The sequence below is a fragment of the Pungitius pungitius genome, chromosome 17 (assembly GCF_949316345.1).
Source record: "Pungitius pungitius chromosome 17, fPunPun2.1, whole genome shotgun sequence".
Classification (NCBI taxonomy): Eukaryota; Metazoa; Chordata; class Actinopteri; order Perciformes; family Gasterosteidae; genus Pungitius; species Pungitius pungitius.
Genome location: NC_084916.1, coordinates 12181776 through 12199669, shown reverse-complemented (window position 1 = coordinate 12199669; position 17894 = coordinate 12181776). Strand labels below are relative to the sequence as shown.

Sequence of the window (17894 nt, the reverse complement as noted above, 5' to 3'; positions counted from 1 at the left end):
TGTGGGAACTTGGGTGCTGAGGGTGCTGTCAAGGGGATGCGTTGGACGGGCTTGCACATAAATCCAGCCTCTTTATACACATCAGCCGGTTGTAAACATCAAAAAGAAAGAATTACGTTAGATTGGCTGCCAAGTCAAGTTGCCATAGTGGAGGTATTACGCAATAGGAAAGTAAGATTAAATAGGTCTACCAAAACAAACAGCGATATTCAATATGCAGCGCTGGAGGTCAGTCAACCATGACTTCATTTACACTGCATGCTTTCTATAGTTTACACGCTATGTTACTGCTGAGCATTAAGGTGTGAAGGCCAACTCCCACCCCGGCTGCTGAAAACTGATCTTTGTCTTCATCACAGAGGAGCAGACAGCCGCCATATATTTCAAATGTTAGCCGATACGATCCATGGCCATGCTTGTTATTCTTTCACACACTCGTGGTAAATCTATTCTGTTATGCAGGGATACAACCCAGAGCCATTATTCCACCCTGAAATAACCGTTCCTTTGGCCGGTGGCAAAATAAACAAAACATTACACCAACCTGCTCTATATATCAGGTGACCGAATGGCAGAAAACCAATGGAATGCTGTTTAAGCATTCTCAAGAAGGTGAGAGCTGTGTGTGTGTGTGTGTGTGTGTGTGAGAGATTCAGTGGGCCTGACAGTTGAGACTTTGATGGCCTCTCTAGCGTGAGATGGAGGTCACTGTATGCCGAGGTCATACTCCTCAACAAATGAGACAAAAGGCCCATAACCATTAGTCTGATGGACCCTGTGCACACATTAGTGAGAGGAAAAACGCAGGGTCAGGGACACCTTTATACAGAGGACAGAGGGGACAGACAATCAAATAGCGAGACGATAGATGTGCCTGGTGAAAAGGAGATGTCCTCTCCCCCTTGAAGGGGGAATCACATCTAATGAAGGATGTAGGGGACTGTCGCCCACCATTCCGGTCCTCATCCACTGGCCTAATGAAGGTGGAAACGAGCCATCTTTCGACACGCAGTAGAAAGCGCGCAGCTAACTTGACAGGTCTGTATCTGCAGCTGATATCTGACAACGTCTTTGGCAAAGCAAACAATGGCACAGTGAGAAAAAAAAAATGCTTCAGACCAAATCCAGCAGGGTTTACTTTTTCAAAACAGGTAAGAAATTCTACTTCTTGTGGAGCTTACTGCTCAACCACAAAGTATGTATTGCCTTGGCAACCAAGCTTCTCCAGGCAGATGTTTTCACGTCTGGCTGACTGAAGGCAGGAAGGATAGAAGCTGAGACACAAGTCAGACTTTTCTTGTTGATCCAGGCGTAAGCTTGGAGTTTGAACAGATGTTCAGTCGTCCTGCTGCTCTTATTGAGCCGTAACTTGAGTGCAGCTTACAGTGGAGAGTCGGTGTGCTTTATAGTGTACAAAACGAGTTCTTTGCTTCTTCCTTTCTAAAGTGATAAATACAATCATTTTGGGGACTTAAGTGATATCGGGGGGGATCAGGAATGTCGCTGGCGAGAACAAAAAAGCCATTTCATCTGTGAACGTTGCCACCGTGAAGTGGAATGTCCTGAGTCAAAGTCACGCATCAAACATTCCCCTCAGAAAAATATGCAACGCTCGTGCTTCACCACCTGTGCAAATATTTAGCCTTGAAACCAAACCGCTGGTCCCCGTCCATTTTCCAATGTAAATCCAACAGCGTGTACATATGATGTGTATTCAAGTAATTAGGACAGTGTCAAACAAATTGTAACAAAATGAATACACACAAACCACGGCAGAGATGCCCAACGAATGCATAACTACACCATCTCCTGCTATTATTGGAGAAAGTAGGCGCTTTATCAATAACAGTGTGATCTAACGTAGATATGCCGGTACACACACTCGATGACCTCTACACTATAAAATGATTATTGCCTCTTCAGCATGCGTACCACCACACTGCACAAGTTCAATTCTCTTTGTATGTGAGCTAAAAGGCTGACGGAGCTACTCTATGTATTTCCTGAAGTCTTTGTTAACTGAATCCATGAGGTACTTTGTTAGCTTTGTGTGGAGGGAGCGGAGTTTGTTTTTGTGAGTAAGTCTTTAGAGAAATCTAGAGACAGAAATACGCTGACAAAGAGATAAAAAAACAAAGAAAACATAGTTTTACCCTTGTGGGAAATATACCCAAATAGCTAATGAATTCATGAGTTACTGCAAGGGGAAAGTAACCTTTGACCTCTGATCAAATCAACCTGTGCCACATTTAAGCAAATCTCTTACCTGCAGTGGGCGTGGCCTCGTGTTTGTCATGCTCCTCGTGCCACTGCATGGTGCGGTGGTAGCTAACCATCACCTCCCACAATGCCTTGCACAGATCAGTCAGGCAGGGAATGTAGCTGTCCAGAGTGATATGCTGCCGACAGAGAGGAGAAATGAACATGTACAGATGAATCTGAAATGGCCCTCGTCAACGTACAGAGGATCGTAAAAGCAATACATCAGCTATGACATGATGTCCATTTGACTGCAACTTTATTGTTCCTGCACACTATGAGACAGTACTGAATGGTACATTGGAGTGGATTGAGTATCATTTCAACAACATTTTCAGTGCTTTCGTGCATTTATTCCACATCGCGTGGGATTTCAAAGGACAAAGCACACGGCTGTTCTATCCGCACACATCCAACACACACATGTGTGCACGTCACATTCTGAGCTCTCAGGGGGGGGGGCACGGCCGCCTCGGAGAACGTGTGTGTTACTACTGCAGCCCCTGACACGGTTCGGGGTTCCGCCGGGACAAACTCGCCAATGGAGTCCTTTCAAAGCGTCCGGAGAGGACCGGATCCCTGCCGGATCAAACGGTGCCGTCGCCGGCAGCAGCACTTCAATCAGTTGAAGTGGTTGCAGACCCCCTGCTTCCTTTGACAAAAGCATTGTAAACAGAGACGACACCGTCGCACCGACGGCGGCTTTTCACTGAAGAGCCCAACTGTGCTCGTACTGACGTGAATGAAATTGCCAATATTATTAGAATAGAGAAGCCATCTGAATAAATTAAACACAACAATGCGCAATCCCTTTCAAAACGATGACTATCAATTATGCACTTACCTGTGTAGTAAATCCTCATTTCACTTTGTTTTAAAGGCACTTAAACTCAAGTATTTAATACCTTCGCTACAGTGAACATGAACCCATCTTTTCTCAAAAACTAAATATGACTGTGGTGATGACAGCGGAATCCTCGTACTCAATACAAAAACAATACGAATCACACCAGTGGACTGCTGTTTGATACTTCTTCATAAACTTTTATTCCCCAACATCAATACTACCGTTTTTATTCTAGTACCATTTTTGTGCATCCAGTACCAAACATGACATAAAATACGGGCACTGACAATTATATAACAAAAATACACACATTGCTACTGTGTGCGAATTTTCCCCGTACAGTCCATGAAAATTAAAGTGCTGAAATTCTTAAGAGACAAACCTGAAACAAACAAACAAATCAACACATCTTCGGTTACAAACCGGTTCCAGCAGCAGCGGAACAATCCGCAAACAAACGAAGGGCTTTGCACAAAAAACGAGGCTTACACTTGACATCCCCCGTCCTCCACCAGTCACAGCAGCACGTTGCCGGGCAACCGCGGTGAGTGGAGATGAGGGGGTTTAGAGATGCGACTGTGTGTGCGTGTGGGTGAGGATCTTTAGTGGGTTTAATGAGAAGAAGAACACCTACACAGCTGTTGTTGTTCAGTCTGCAATGTATGCCTATATGTGTGTGCGTGTGTGTGTGTTTATAAAAGGCTGCGAAAAATAGTGTTTGCATGTCACACCTGAATAATAAAACAAAAGAATACTTTTGCCTGCCCTGCGCTCGGAGGAGGCCGGCTCGGGGGTCTATTTTCAGCCATTTGGTTTTCTGTGGACTGTAGCCCATCAAGGTTTTCAAAAGCCAAAGCAGTTTGTGCTTTCTGCTCCTTTGTGTGTGTGTGTGTGTGTGTGTGTGTGTGTGTGTGTGTGTGTGTGTGTGTGTGTGTGTGTGTGTGTGTGTGTGTGTGTGTGTGTGTGTGTGTGTGTGTGTGTGTGTGTGTGTGTGGAGGAAAGCACACAAAAGAAACAAGGGCAGGTGACCCTGATTGAGCTAATTCCATTTCTTTTGGAAAAGGCAATCACACCCCTCCCGTCGTTTCACAAGACGAATGAATAAACAGATTAACCCGCTAGAGATCAAAACCATAGTCAGCAGTCTGTGGACCTGCTGTGCGAGAAAGCAAACAGGCATCTTTTTCTCCCACAAACACAACCTCAAACACAAATTGGCGCACAGTGCATGCAGCAGTTGTGCACGGAGAGCTAGGTGATTCCTCATGTAAGCCCAAAATGATCTTGAAATGAACTCGGAAACACAGATCACATCGTCGCACCCTACCGGTAAGGTCAACTTTCAAATTGCATTACGGCCCCCGGGAACTCCGTCCAGGAGTCAATTAAGCTGTCAGTAGTTCACGGTGACACAACTATCTTCTACGTACAAGTGGACGGTTCGATTTCTTAAGAAAGGGAAAGGCTCTGCTGCTTTTTGCTTGAGTGGTTTCTTACTGATGCGGTTGCTGATGAAGTTCTTGAGGATTTAATTAATAGTTTCAGGAAATGCTCTTTTTTTATCTACCCTGCTCTTCATGAAGTTGCCTGCTGCTTTCCCCGCAGAGATGAGAATGCTGGAAACAGACATATTTATGAGCATCGGCTTTCTGTTTCATGTTGTCCTTTTTAAGTGCCTGATCACAAAAACTTGCCATGCGCAACGACACAGTTCACTGCACATGTCGACGTTGTCAAAGGCACTGACTGAGTATCCATGGAGTACACAGAGGGAGATCTGTGCTGCTCTTCAAACCACAGATTCCTCCAAAAGGGGTTTTCGGGCAACTACAAAGAAAGAAATCTCACGAATGGGGGGGGGGGGGGGGGAAATCAAACTGATCATCCCTCCCACTGGGAGAGAGTGAAAAAGATAATCTTCCCGATGAACTGCTGCCCTCTTACATAGCTACCGTGACAAACTAATAGCCAGACGATATGAGACCAGTTCACATCCATGAGAGCAGCGATGATATGATGCATATAGCGCTCTGTAATGAATGAAAAAAAGCCCGGCTCTACTTAACATGAGCAGCCGTGTCAACATCCACTCCACAGCCTGGCAGAACGGTCCGTACTTCAGATGCATATGACCGCGCCGAAGGTCAGCCAATATCAAGATAATGGGACCCCGCAGAGCTGAGAGTGGGATGCGTCACCACCACCAGCAGCAGCAGTTGGATATCGGCGGGGGTGGGGGGGGTGGGGGGGGGGAATGAAGGCTCTCTTTAACACAAAGTGGGGAAAAAAACGAGCGCTGAAAAAAGGCTGACGTCGCACTAGCAGCTTCTGGAGGGCGCGATGCCCACCGCAGTCTACGATATGACAGACAGACGGGGGGAGGAGGGGGGGGGGAGCGATGAGGAGCGGGGCCGGGCCATTAATGATGAGAGGTAGATGTAAAATTAATAAGGCCCACTCACAAACGACCTATCTGTGTGTTCCCGTTTCCCCTCGAATTTTAAGTTGCACAACTAAGAGACGGAGTTCAGGAGGTCCAATGCGGCTCTCACATTTCCTTCACCTTTATTTATTGGGGGGGCAGCAGCTGAATGCATCCGCTCTTCTTCTGCGTTTCATATTGATTCAAAGTACACAACATTAACACGTGTGTGTGTGTACCACATCCGCTGCACGGACACTCTTGTGAGTGCCATCAATGCATATTTTGGATTGTCACGGGGGGGCAGCGGGAGCAGGAGGAGTAAAGTCGCAGGGAGCCAGTAAAATGATGACTTAGTCCGTGTAATATTTGTAATAATCATCTTAGCGTCTGATGGAAATCTGAAATATTCAAACCCTTGAGAGAGAGAAAGCCAAATGGATTTGGACATCCAGCACTGCTGATTAGAAGCGCTTAGCGGACTCTAAATGCACAGCAGGATGCTACGGATTACGCCTCAGAACGTCTTGCTTTTGATAGAAAGTGGGTTTCAAAGTGTTGATAGCACCTCACGGCCGGCGACACGCAGTCGGACCGCCGGGCGCCACAAACGACGGACCGTCTGCGGTTGCTGCCGCGTGCTCCTCACCTCAGCGCGCGCCCGTGTGTGGATGAGCTGCCGCATCAATCACGGTCGCACGAGCCAGACTCTCCTGGCACATCCCATTAATCTTGAGTTGTTGTGTACAGTGTAACATAGGTCGGTGCATACGTGGGGTGTGAGTGGGATCACCCGGGCAACACGCTGTGCTGACAGCTGATCCAACACAAGTAAACAGTCTGCCTGTCACTTGTATCACAAGATCTGAGGAGATCCGAGCCTAGGAAACCTCGAGACAATTGAGAGCTCAACTGAATAAAAAAAAAAGAAAAAGGATTAAAATAGGTTAAACAGGCATCATTTAGAGATAAAGCTTTTTGGAATATACATTTTTTACCGATAACTAAACCTCAAGTTCATGCCTGAGGGCGAATTACTCCCTGATTATTTTACATTAAAGTGTCTAAAAAAAAAAAGCTTAGACATTACAAACTGGGGAGGCAACTATTTTCACTTGACATGTCAGTTCCCACCTCATCTACAATCCAAGTGAAATGTAAATATGCACTTGATATCATAATCAAGAATCGTGCAGTCCAGTTAATCAGTGTCCCTGCCGTGATGTAGTCACAGACACTCTGTGCTAAAAGGGAAGACAGGAGTGGAGGAAGTCGTTTACAAATGCAGCCCCCGGTGAAAATAACGAGCCAAACGTCCTTGCGGTAAAAACAACGAGAGAGAGCTCTTACTTAGAGCTAATTAACGTGTATCAGTAGCACTTTGTCACATCCACAGTCCTCTGTTTTTTCCTGGCAATCAACGTCACCAAAGAAAAGAATTATATATTTTTTTGTTGCATAAATCCCACGATTTTTGACATATTTTCACGGGGGACACCGAAATGTGCTGAAACCCGGTTGGAAGTGACAGAGATACTGCTAATCCGCTCTGAAGACCTGCCACCGGCCTGCTTGAATGCAGGCTCCCAATCGACCTCCTCTGGATCCTAAGCGGATCCAAACACCTTCTATGCCACATTCCAACTGGGGGAAGGAAAATATGCAGAAGCCGAAAAAGGAAAAGAAAGAAGCAGCATACAGGGGACGAAGAGGTGAGGAGGAGAGGTGGCCCGGGTAGGAGGTGAAGGGCGCGGCGTTGTTAAAATGAGAGCAAAGTAAAAGCTGAGCGGGCAAACAGCGAGGCCACACGTAGAGCTAGAGAGAGGAAAGGAAAGCAAAGGGTAAATAACCTTTACCTATAACGTCTACGTACATCTCAACACAACTCCCCGGGGAGAAGAAAACCTCCCACTCAGCAAAGCTAATGATGAATTGACTGCAGTCACGGCCTGCCGGGTCAGCCAAATGGGATTTGTTTTGACCCGGAGGGAAGGGGGGGAAAAAAACGGCAGAGAGGGGAAGCGAGGCGCGTGGGCCGGTGTGGAGATCCTGCTCAATAACGTGCTCCCGCGGCTACTGTGTAGCGAGCGAGATGAACCATCGCGCCGCGGCGAGGGGAAACACGCCATCTACGCGTCTCTCCTTTCTATGAATCCCTTTCTCCTCCGTGCATTCATTTCACTCAGCCATGTAGCATCCGTAGAATCCCTGGTCAGGAAATAAAGCACTGTTCCAGGAAGCCTGAGGCGCGATAGGAGCGGCCCCAGCGTGCTTTCACCGGGACACCCTGCGGGTAGTGTTTTTTTTACTTTTTTATCTATTGTAAGTTCTCACTTAAGGGAGTCCAGAAAGGGGTTGGTTTTTTACCGTAATCAAACACGGGGCAAATCCCCTTACCGTGCACAGGTCCTTGTACTGCATCTTCTGAAACTTGGTGTCGGCGTTGCCGGCGCAGAGCTCCACGTATCCCAGCACCACTTGGAACACGGTGTTGTGGATGGCCTGGGTGAAGTGCATGTGGAGCTGGTCCATGGCGGTCTGCAAAGAGAGAGAGAGAGAGCCAGCACGCCGTTATGATAACCGCTGTGTTTAAGATGCCGCTGTCACCTGCCAGCGGAGGAGAGGAGGAGAGGAAAACAGGAGCAAATCAAACATCTGGGTGACCCGTGTGGTGTACCTGATTTATTGTGTGAGCGGGTAGGTGGAAGTCTTGCCTCAAAATTCAACGACTCACATTTCTGAAACAGGCTTGGTTTGCTGTCATTAATAAAGAAGTGACATTAAGGCCGTGCGGGGAAGCTAAAGAGGAAAGTGATAAAGAGGCAATACTCTTCACTAGAAAGCGCGGTGGGAGCACTGCAGCACTTTTGGTATTCAAGTAAGTCTCAGATCTCAGTCCACTTCCCGGAGATCTGTGCCTTTGCAATTCGGCGCCTCTCTCCGGTTATTCTCACATGTCACATTTGCCATTCTGTAGCTCCCTCTCACAGCCTCGACGCGGGAGCCGATGGAATTGAGACAGCAGAGTCCCGCGGAGACGTCTTGTGCCGTGCAATTAAATCGTCTTACTGCAGGCTCACCTCCACGAAACGGGGCGCCTGTCCCTTCTGACAGCCTCCTGCCACTAAAGTAATTCAAACATTCCTTCTCTCCTTCTGTAGGGAGTTCCGACTTCATCTGGCTAAAAAAAAAAACACAGACAACTGAGACAACTGCTGGCTGCACAAAGCATGCACTGGTTCACAGGGTTCACTGGACTATGGCTATTAGGTAATGACAGGTAGCAAGAAAGAAAATTAAAAAAAACAAAAAACAAAACAAGTGAAATGATTCAGATAATTATTTAAATCTGTCACTGAATCACGCCCTCCCTTCTTCCCCTGTGTCACATTAAGCCACAGATATCATCTTTGCCTTTGTGTGAGCTCTTACATACAGGTGAAACTCAAAAAATTAAAATACCGTGCAAAAGCGCATTACTTTCAGTAATTCAACTTAAAAGGTGAAACTATTAGTATATATATGTATATATATATAGCCATAATTATCAAAATTATATCAAATAGAGGCTTGAAATATCTCACTTCGCATATAATATATCGCATATAATATATTTATATTAGGGCTGTCAAAAATAGCGCGTTAACGGCGTTAATTAGCTGTTTGTTGTTAATTACGTCAATTTTTTTGACGCATTTCACGCATGCGCAGTGTGACAAATTATTCAGGTCCGGAAAGAACCTCTTCTTCTAGGGAATGCACTTCATCCTATACAACACATTACTGCCACCTGCAGGCATATGTCAGGCCGTCAGGTTCAGCAAGTCGTTTGCGCCAGAGACCCGCCCCCCCCCCCCCCCCCCCCCCCCTCCCTCCCCGGTTCTCGCGCAGCCGAACAGAGAAGAAAAAAAGCTCCGCCCAGCAGAGCAAGAGCAGCGCTGAGATAGAGGAAAGACCATCGGAGAGACCCGTAATATTGTTCTGAAACATGCGGAGGAAGAGAAGCCAATGCGACCTAAATCCTCCCAGGTATGGGGATATTTCACACTGAAATGGGGGCTGCTAGCGGATTTCTTTGCAGCGCCAGTCGTTCTAATCGCCGCGCTCGACTTCAAGGTGTAACCTTTATTATTGTTCGGTCTGAAACGGCGCGCCCAGTGACGGGTGGTGCAGCAATATTGTTGTTCGGGTGGAAATCGGGAGAAAGGTCGGTCCGGGAGATTTTCGGGAGGGGCTTTGAAACATCGGGAGGGTTGACATGTCTGGTCATGTCTGGTCATCGCAGGAGCACAAACTCACAGCAGAGTGGGATAAACTGCAGAGGCTCGAGACCCTTCTAGAGCCATGCAGGGAAATCAGTCTGTAACTTATCAAATAACATTGATTTGATTATTTTCTGGAATGAATTAAACCAAGTCAAATATCAAAAACATGTATTTATGTAAAAAATAATAATTATGATAATAATAATGATAATTATGTATCTGTGTCCTGTTATTTATCTTTAGTATGCATTTCAGAAAGAAAAAATGGTTAGGATTCAGGTGTGATTAATCATGATTAATCCACTGAAAATTCTGATTAATTTGATTAAAATTTTTAATCATTTGACACCCCTAATTTATATATATATAGTTTCACCTTTTAAGTTGAATTACTGAAAGTAATGAGCTTTTGCACGATATTCAAATTTTTGGAGTTTCACCTGTATGTAAGAGCTCAAACAAAGGCAAAGTTGATATCTGTGGCTTAATGTGACACAGGGGAAGAAGGGAGGGCGTGATTCAGTGACAGCGAAAGGAAGATGAGGAAGGAAAACAACAACAACAACATTCCTGTGGGATGAACGGCAAGAACATTTCCTCAGTGGGCTTTTGAGTCTGAAATACTGATTACGGAATCACAGAAATGAGGAAAACAATTCATTCACAACAAGCGTTGATGATTCATCTCTCTGATTCAAGGGTGAATGTTAATGTCAAGTGGCACGGATCACGTTAACCATTAACATGCGCACGAGAAAAAATACGTTTGACTACTTTATTCCACTCACCGGATTTAATTACTTTCACTTGTAAGCTCAGCGAAAATGGGCCAGTGCTTTGCCAAAAAGGTTTATTTTGAGGGTACAATGGCGTCCGTAGGGGTGACAAACCAACAGTTTACAAATGTAAAAGGATAAAGTCGGTAACGCAAAGTTTACAGATTCCAAAACAATACTGTGATTTAGGAATTGAATGCATGCAATCTAAATATATATGAACAAATGTGTAAATGTTTAAAATTTCACTTGAGGCGGTTTGGGAAGCGTAGTGAAAAGAGTTTTAAAAAAAAAAAAAAGAAAAGGGGAAAAAAAACGTCACATTTTGGTCAAGGTTTTGACAGAAATTATGTAAGCAGAAAGGAATGAAAAGACAGCAATGAAACGTTTTTTTAACTAAAGTTTTATGCCTAAGAAGAAAGCATAAGGTCAGGGCTACGAGAAAAGGGAAGGGGAATGTAATTTGAAGCAGAAGAAAGGGATCAGGGCCGTGTGCGATGTTGAATATGATGATGGGGGTGTGTGGGTTATTAAACAGAGAAGCAAGAGAGATCAGGGCTTTTCAACAAAAAAAAATACCAGGACTGGAATGGGATTTGATGAGTAAGGACAAAAAAGAAAAGAAGTGATAAAAAGATATCATCTGTGCCATTTAAGGTTATGGTCCTTTATATTTCTTCAGACAGAAACTACTAGTTGTTGCTCTAAACTTTTACAGCTTCTAATAAACTGCAAAAATGTCACATACAAACATGCTGTGATTGTTTCTTTCATGTTCCCAGAGCTTTTCCTATATTATCCCGGGATTATTGAGAAGACTGTTCTGTTTTTTGTGGGCGTGAGTTGATTGACAGCAAGCAGAACATGAAGTTATTAATGAAGACATGAAGTAAGGATCACATACTGTTCGAATGAAAATGGTGGTGAAACTATGGAAACAATGTTTGGCACCTGTAGACGGATCAAACCACTGACCTGAGTCTTGCCCAGGAGGGTGTAGGCCAGTTGGACCTTGGTGTAGTGCGAAACATCAAAGTTCTTGCAAGTCTTCGACAGGGCGACGTCGAGCTGCTCCTGGAGCCAGAAATAGACGCATGACAAAAGGAGAGGGAAGGAGGGGGGGATTATCAACGTTAAGACCGGGGGGATTTACATAGATGGGTGTGCAGATGTGTAGCTGCCGCACGAGGCCGAGGGTAATTGGATGTGGACGTGGGTGTATTTTTGCCAATGTGCGCGCGTGTCCGTCTTTGAAGGAGAGCTAACAAAGAGAGGTGAGGAAGTAAGGCCAGGTTGAAGGACGCAGGACGACCCTGACTCAGAAGTCAACCTCAAAAGAAATATCCAGCTGCTCGAACATGCCGCCCCTCGTAACTACCACGATTAACCATCTATTTGAACAGGTTTGGTCCACAGGAAAGGAAGACAAACCGAACCACCTTATGTCTGAAATCGATGCTTCTCGTTTGATCGTTTGTCGATTAAATGTAGTTTGAGTGATTTTGGTTTCTGTTGTTGCAGTTTTCCATGTTCTTCCATGTGTTCTAGCCGGTGGTTTTACAGGTAACCAGTTTACAAGCTAATTTAATACCATTACAGGTCAGACGATGACGACGCTCTGAGATTGCATATTAGTCTTTTTTTTTGGGCTCTTAGCGCCCTTAAGATGACGGTGTTGAACACTAACATGCCACTGTTGATGTGTGTGTGTGTGTGTGTGCAAGTGTTTACCTTTATGTGATTTGAGAGGATTTTGCTTTGCTTATTCACAAACTCCGACAGACGGGGAAAAAAGCGTGCACCTCGCTGCGTGGCAATGTGCGTGCACGCGCACGCCCGTGTCTTGTGTACAGACAAAACCGAAAGTAATTAATCCACTCGAGCGCGCCGGCAGCGGTGCAGAGAAAATTGCTTTGCGTTCCATTTTTCACGTCACACAGGTAGAGATGAAACTGATATAATACACTGTGGTTGCACAGAGACAATAATGACGTTTTGAATGTGTCAATATTTGGCAGGCCCCGGAATAAGAAAGGCGAGCTATCAAAATGAAGGACAAATTGCCTCTTTCAGATGAGGGCTTGTGGAAGCTTACAAGGTGCCAGGACAATCTTATTTACTGCTAAAAGTCCCTCGGCTGGTATCGCTCTCAAATAACGTAACTAGAGATAAAGCACAAAGGCACATACCTCTATTTGCTCCAGAGTGTCTTGTAGTTTGGAATTCAATTCACTGTGAGGGGGGGGAAAATAAATGGACATTATTGAGAGTTAGTAAATCCGTTCTGAAGAATAATCCAAAATCTAGCAACTTTTTATCCTCGTCATTCAATTCATTCTCAAAATATTAATGGTTTCTCTATATATGAACTATAGAAAATACCCAATAAAAATTGCTGGAGTAAAACATAAAAGTCGCCAGTTTAACAGTCAAAATATATATATACATATATAAATAATTCAATATTCCCTATATTCAATGATGTGAAACACAGGCAAATAGTTTTGACATTCAATAATTGCCATGAAGTGATCTTTTAATGCACTGATTAACTGTCCTAAAACCACTTCATTAGCAGGCCGTGTCTCATAAAGGGCAAGAGGGGAGCAGAAGCATGGAAGAGACGGATGAATTTCCCAACCGATGTCTCGGGGACGAAGACGTGCGTCTGTGTGCGCACGAGGCAGATTGTCACGCGCCCACGCCGCCTCGCAAATGACTCGGGCGTTTTGCCTCATCCCGGGAAAAATGCTTTCAACTCGAAAGAGCTGCAAAGTGGCAAACTGAAACCGGGACCATTTCGCCCGTCCCCGAGACATCCATCCGCTTCCCTCGTGACTCCCCCATTTATAATCCTCCCCCACGCTACGACTCCGCTTGGCTTGGGGTCTTTTTCAGGTCAGGCTGCACTCGCGTCGTGCCTTGTGAGACCGCAGTCGCCCGAGGGGGAGAGTGTCCTCGACAAATTGCTAATTAGGCAACTTAGCCTCAACTGGGTATCGAGTGAGGGGAGTGAGAAGGAGGGAGCAGAGAAACACAGGAGAATGCAGAGCGGGTCCCTCAGGTCGTTGGCAACAAAAAAACAGGTAACAAAACAAGCAGGAGCCACTTCAAAAGTTGATGTTCTCTGTGTGTGTGTGTGTGTGAGTGAGAGAGAGAGAGCAAGAGAAAAAAAGACATATTGCAGAGGTTTGATAGGAAGGACACACACCAACTCCTGGTAACTGAACCCAATGAGTGTCATTCACTCCGGAATGATAAGATGAGACATTCTCAAGCTGAGGGACGGCCGGTGTTCTCATCCCACCCCGAGACCACTATGGGCAGCTAATGCGATAAAAAAAAAAAAAAAAAAAAAAAAAATCAAAGCAGCAAGGAAGTAAGTGGGCTCAACTACATCACGTTGAGCAGCTCAATGTGCGGCCCTGGCTACTAAAGAAACGCGACCCGACCGTCCACACGCGAGGCTCAGGAGAGCTCAGCTACGGGGACCCAGCAGGGGGGGGGGGGGGGGGGCAGGGGCCAACAGGATAAAACGCCCTGTTCATCACACGACTTCTTTTTTGCGTTGGAAGAGCGTGAGAGAGAGAGAGAGCAGAGAAACGATGAATCGTCTGCAATAGGTGTCCACGGGGCCTCACACTGCCTGCTGCTGACACGCCAAGTTGGCCAAATGTGGAATCCCGCGCTTCAAGGTGTGATGCTCAGATTTTGTGAGAATGACATTTAAGCTGGGGGGAGGAGAGGGGAGGAGGGGTGGGGGGGGGGGGGGGGGCAACTGAGTGGCGGGGGAAGCGCTTCAAAGAGCAAAACTAAGCACTTATAAGTAAGCAGATGAGGTTTGAAGGGTGGAGGTTGAGCTAAATAAATGTAAGAAAATTATAGAAAGAGAACTAGAGTAATTGATTACACCAGAAGCACTTATTGCACCCATTGTGATAAATTGCAAGGGTTGATCTAATGTTTTGATAAAGTGCTCTTTTTTCTTCCAAGCACAATATTTCCAATTCAAAAGGTGAGGTTAGCAAACTGAAATTGCCCAAAAATAGACAAATAAGCAACGATTGTTCAGAGCAAAGCCACTTTCCTGAAAAACATCTTCCGGCAGTTGTTTGCGAGTGCTGCGACAACTTCATTATGATCAATAGAGCGCTCAGAGTAAAACAGATCTCAGTGACACACACACACACACACACACACACCTGCAATGACACACAATCACACCGCCTTCAAATGAAAATATATTAGAAAAGCAACAGGGGAGTAGGGCGACCGTGGCTGTGAATAAATCTGAGCGCCAACATGTTGAGCAGCGCGCGTGGACACAGCGTAGCAGCGCCTGTCCCTCCAAAACGTCGGGACACCCCAACAAACCGTTAAGGCGCCAACTGGCTGGAAACTTGGAGGAGCCTCTCCTAGAATAACAGCTGTTCGCAAAAATAACATTTTCTAGGCCAGCATAACATTTGATCTTCAGTGATTCTTTTTTTTGTTCTTGTACAGCAACAAAATACTGACAAAGTGGACAGCTTTATACTTTTTCTATTATTATATATATATTTAAAATGTTATTTATTTGTAAAAAGTATTCAGTAATCAATTCATCATGGAGGAAAAAGGTTATTTTACACAGTGTTTTTGCCGTCCTTGATGAAATGGAGCATGAGGCTGTGTAAATGGGGGGAGGGACCATATCGACTTGGGAAGAGGGACAAAAGAAGGGGACTGTAAGTAACAGGCGGAGCACTGAAGAACGCCGCTGCGGCGTTAAATTACGCAGCAGCCGACCCGAACCGAGCTGCTGGAGGAAGGAGGACGCTGCGCGGTGGCAGAGAGTGTGCGATGTGCATGCAAATGCGATGCCTGACAGACGCGTGATCAACGCCAACCCACGTTAAGAAACGGCTACATTCAGGAAGCGGCATTGGCATATTTTAACGGCTCAAGAGGGCAATCAACTTTCCATCCACGCCAGACCGCGTGTGAATACAAAGATGCTGCAGAAGAAAGGGAGTCTTTCTTCTTATGACGATCACGATCACAATCACACTCCATCGTTGACAGGCTGGTCGCAAATGTTTTCAGTGGTGGAAAACGGTGAGAGGTTCAGCATACAGACGTCCCAGCATGGGCGATTCAGAGGACGTAGAACCAGAGGAATAGTAAAGTGACGACACGCTGTAAATGTGTGAATGACATCCACGGAAAAACGGCAACTGCAAGTCCGAAAGGACTGTGGATTATTTTTACCCCCGCATATGGTTTTCAATTTGTTTGCATTTGCCCCAATTCCTTTAAACAACCTTACATAGGAGGAGAGAGAGAAAAGAGGATTTGGTATGTTGTGTTTGGGCATATTGCTTAAATTAAAAGAAGTTCCTGCTTGCTCTCATCCGAACACCTTTTCCATCCTTTACCTGATGCAGCTGTAGTGTTTGAAGGTGCTGGCAGCCTTCTGACATTCCAGACAGAGCTGGATGGCGCCGGGATAGTCTTCCTCCTGCGGGAACACAGAACACGCAGAATGAAACAGGTTTAAAAAATAGTACAGTGTAAACGCAATATGAGGAGTAAACTGTGGATCGCAGTAGTGTGGAACTGTGTTACAACATGGATGTTTTAGACTGCACCAGTTTTTATCTTTGATTTGATTGGTTGGTTGTTCCAGCAGGTAATGATAACCTACAATAAGATCCAGCGGTAGTCAAATCCATCCAATGTTCTACAGCTGACCTTCACAATAGAAGCGCAAGAGCGTCTCATGTTTGTGTGGGTTTGGCTTTAAATGCAGAATCCCCACCGATTTATGACCTTTCCAGTCAATTATAAATATAATATCTCTCTCAATGTGTGTGTGTGTGTGTGTGTGTGTGTGTGTGTGTGTGTGTGTGTGTGTGTGTGTGTGTGTGTGTGTGTGTGTGTGTGTGTGTGTGTGTGTGGAAATTCCAATACCTCAAGCATCTCGCTGAGTCTCACATCTGTTCTTTGCTGGGAGAAGAAGAATAGAGGAAGGAAGTGATCAATACAGAATGAAACAATTTGGACGAAATATAAATATCAAGAATACGTTACACACTTTCATGCTGTGAAAATGGTGGTAACATTGCTTAGTGGAAACAATCAAAGCAAATAGGAATATATTCAAAACAGTTTGTTTGATGAACTTTCATATTCATTTTAAATCATGTGAGGAGGATTACTGTAGAATACAAGGATCTGTTTCACAAAAGGTACTTTTCTGTCATACAGACAGACAGGGAGGGATTTGCAGAGTACAGAAACGTGTGTTGGCATGGTCTAATTCCCGAGGTGAATCAAAATAACCCAGATTTTACCAACTTGCAAACTACCCACAGGACTACAATCATATTGTCGGTCGGAAATATATTTTTAAACTACGACCATAGACACAACATACTGTTGTCGACCATGTGTGTTAATTCTTTTTACCAGTGTCTTGATGGTCCTCAGTGATTTAAGCAACCCTGTCAGCAGCTGTCGCCTCCTCTGATTGGACAGGAGACCCAAGCTGGCTTCGGTGAATCCCTCCTTCGACATGCTCAGCTGCCTTTACACAGGAAGAGAGAACGTAGCAACACACGTAAATACCACAAGGCTTAGTTGGGATTTAAAGGTCAAAAAACACAGTAATGATGCGTTTATGATACAGACACTTATGGAACTCTGTACACTGGGAGTATTTGAACCATTGGCCTATTTTACCTATTTTTGTCTATTTGGATAAATCCTGAGTAGGAACGGCTTAAACTTTATATGTCAGTTTCAATGTGCAACCGAGAATACTGTACTAATAATCATGAATACAAAAATACCCTATAACTAAACACTTTCCCCCCAGCAGCAGTGTGACAACTGGCCCTAAACAGCAGATGAATCCCGTATTTTCTAGTGCGTGTAGCGGGGTGTTGTTGACTCTTACAGTATTTGAAGGGAAACGAGATAAAATCAGGAACGTCACGCCGGTTAATGCGGAAAGCACTTATTATGCAAATGTTAGGAACGCGCGGTTTAATTCAGTGAATAGGATGTAGTGGAACAGCATTACCTCCGTGCGTTAGTGCAAATGACCGCCGCCAGCTGCAGGTTGGCTTGTAACGCGGTCACTCGCTCCAGTTCCTGTCAGCGAGGAAGACATTGGAATAAACATTTCACAGTTCATGTTTTATTAAATATTTGTGCACCGTGCTGATTTGAATGGTCGGGGCAACCGGACTGGTTGATTTAGGGATCTGCCAGTGAAATGTGGCAGTAATAATGGCGTTAACCCAGAAGAGTGCTGTGCAGACAGGAATCACTACATTTGC

General features: G+C 45.1%; 1 protein-coding gene across 1 annotated transcript in view; it reads right to left on the bottom strand.

Annotated features, from left to right (window-relative positions):
* Nucleotides 1–17894, bottom strand: part of vps50 (VPS50 EARP/GARPII complex subunit) — a 97100-nt gene that overhangs the window by 63631 nt on the left and 15575 nt on the right. The window contains 8 exon segments of the mRNA XM_062558391.1: nucleotides 2267–2399; nucleotides 7926–8066; nucleotides 11545–11643; nucleotides 12759–12801; nucleotides 15987–16069; nucleotides 16522–16557; nucleotides 17020–17137; nucleotides 17636–17706. Coding sequence (XP_062414375.1) covers nucleotides 2267–2399; nucleotides 7926–8066; nucleotides 11545–11643; nucleotides 12759–12801; nucleotides 15987–16069; nucleotides 16522–16557; nucleotides 17020–17137; nucleotides 17636–17706 — 724 coding nt within the window.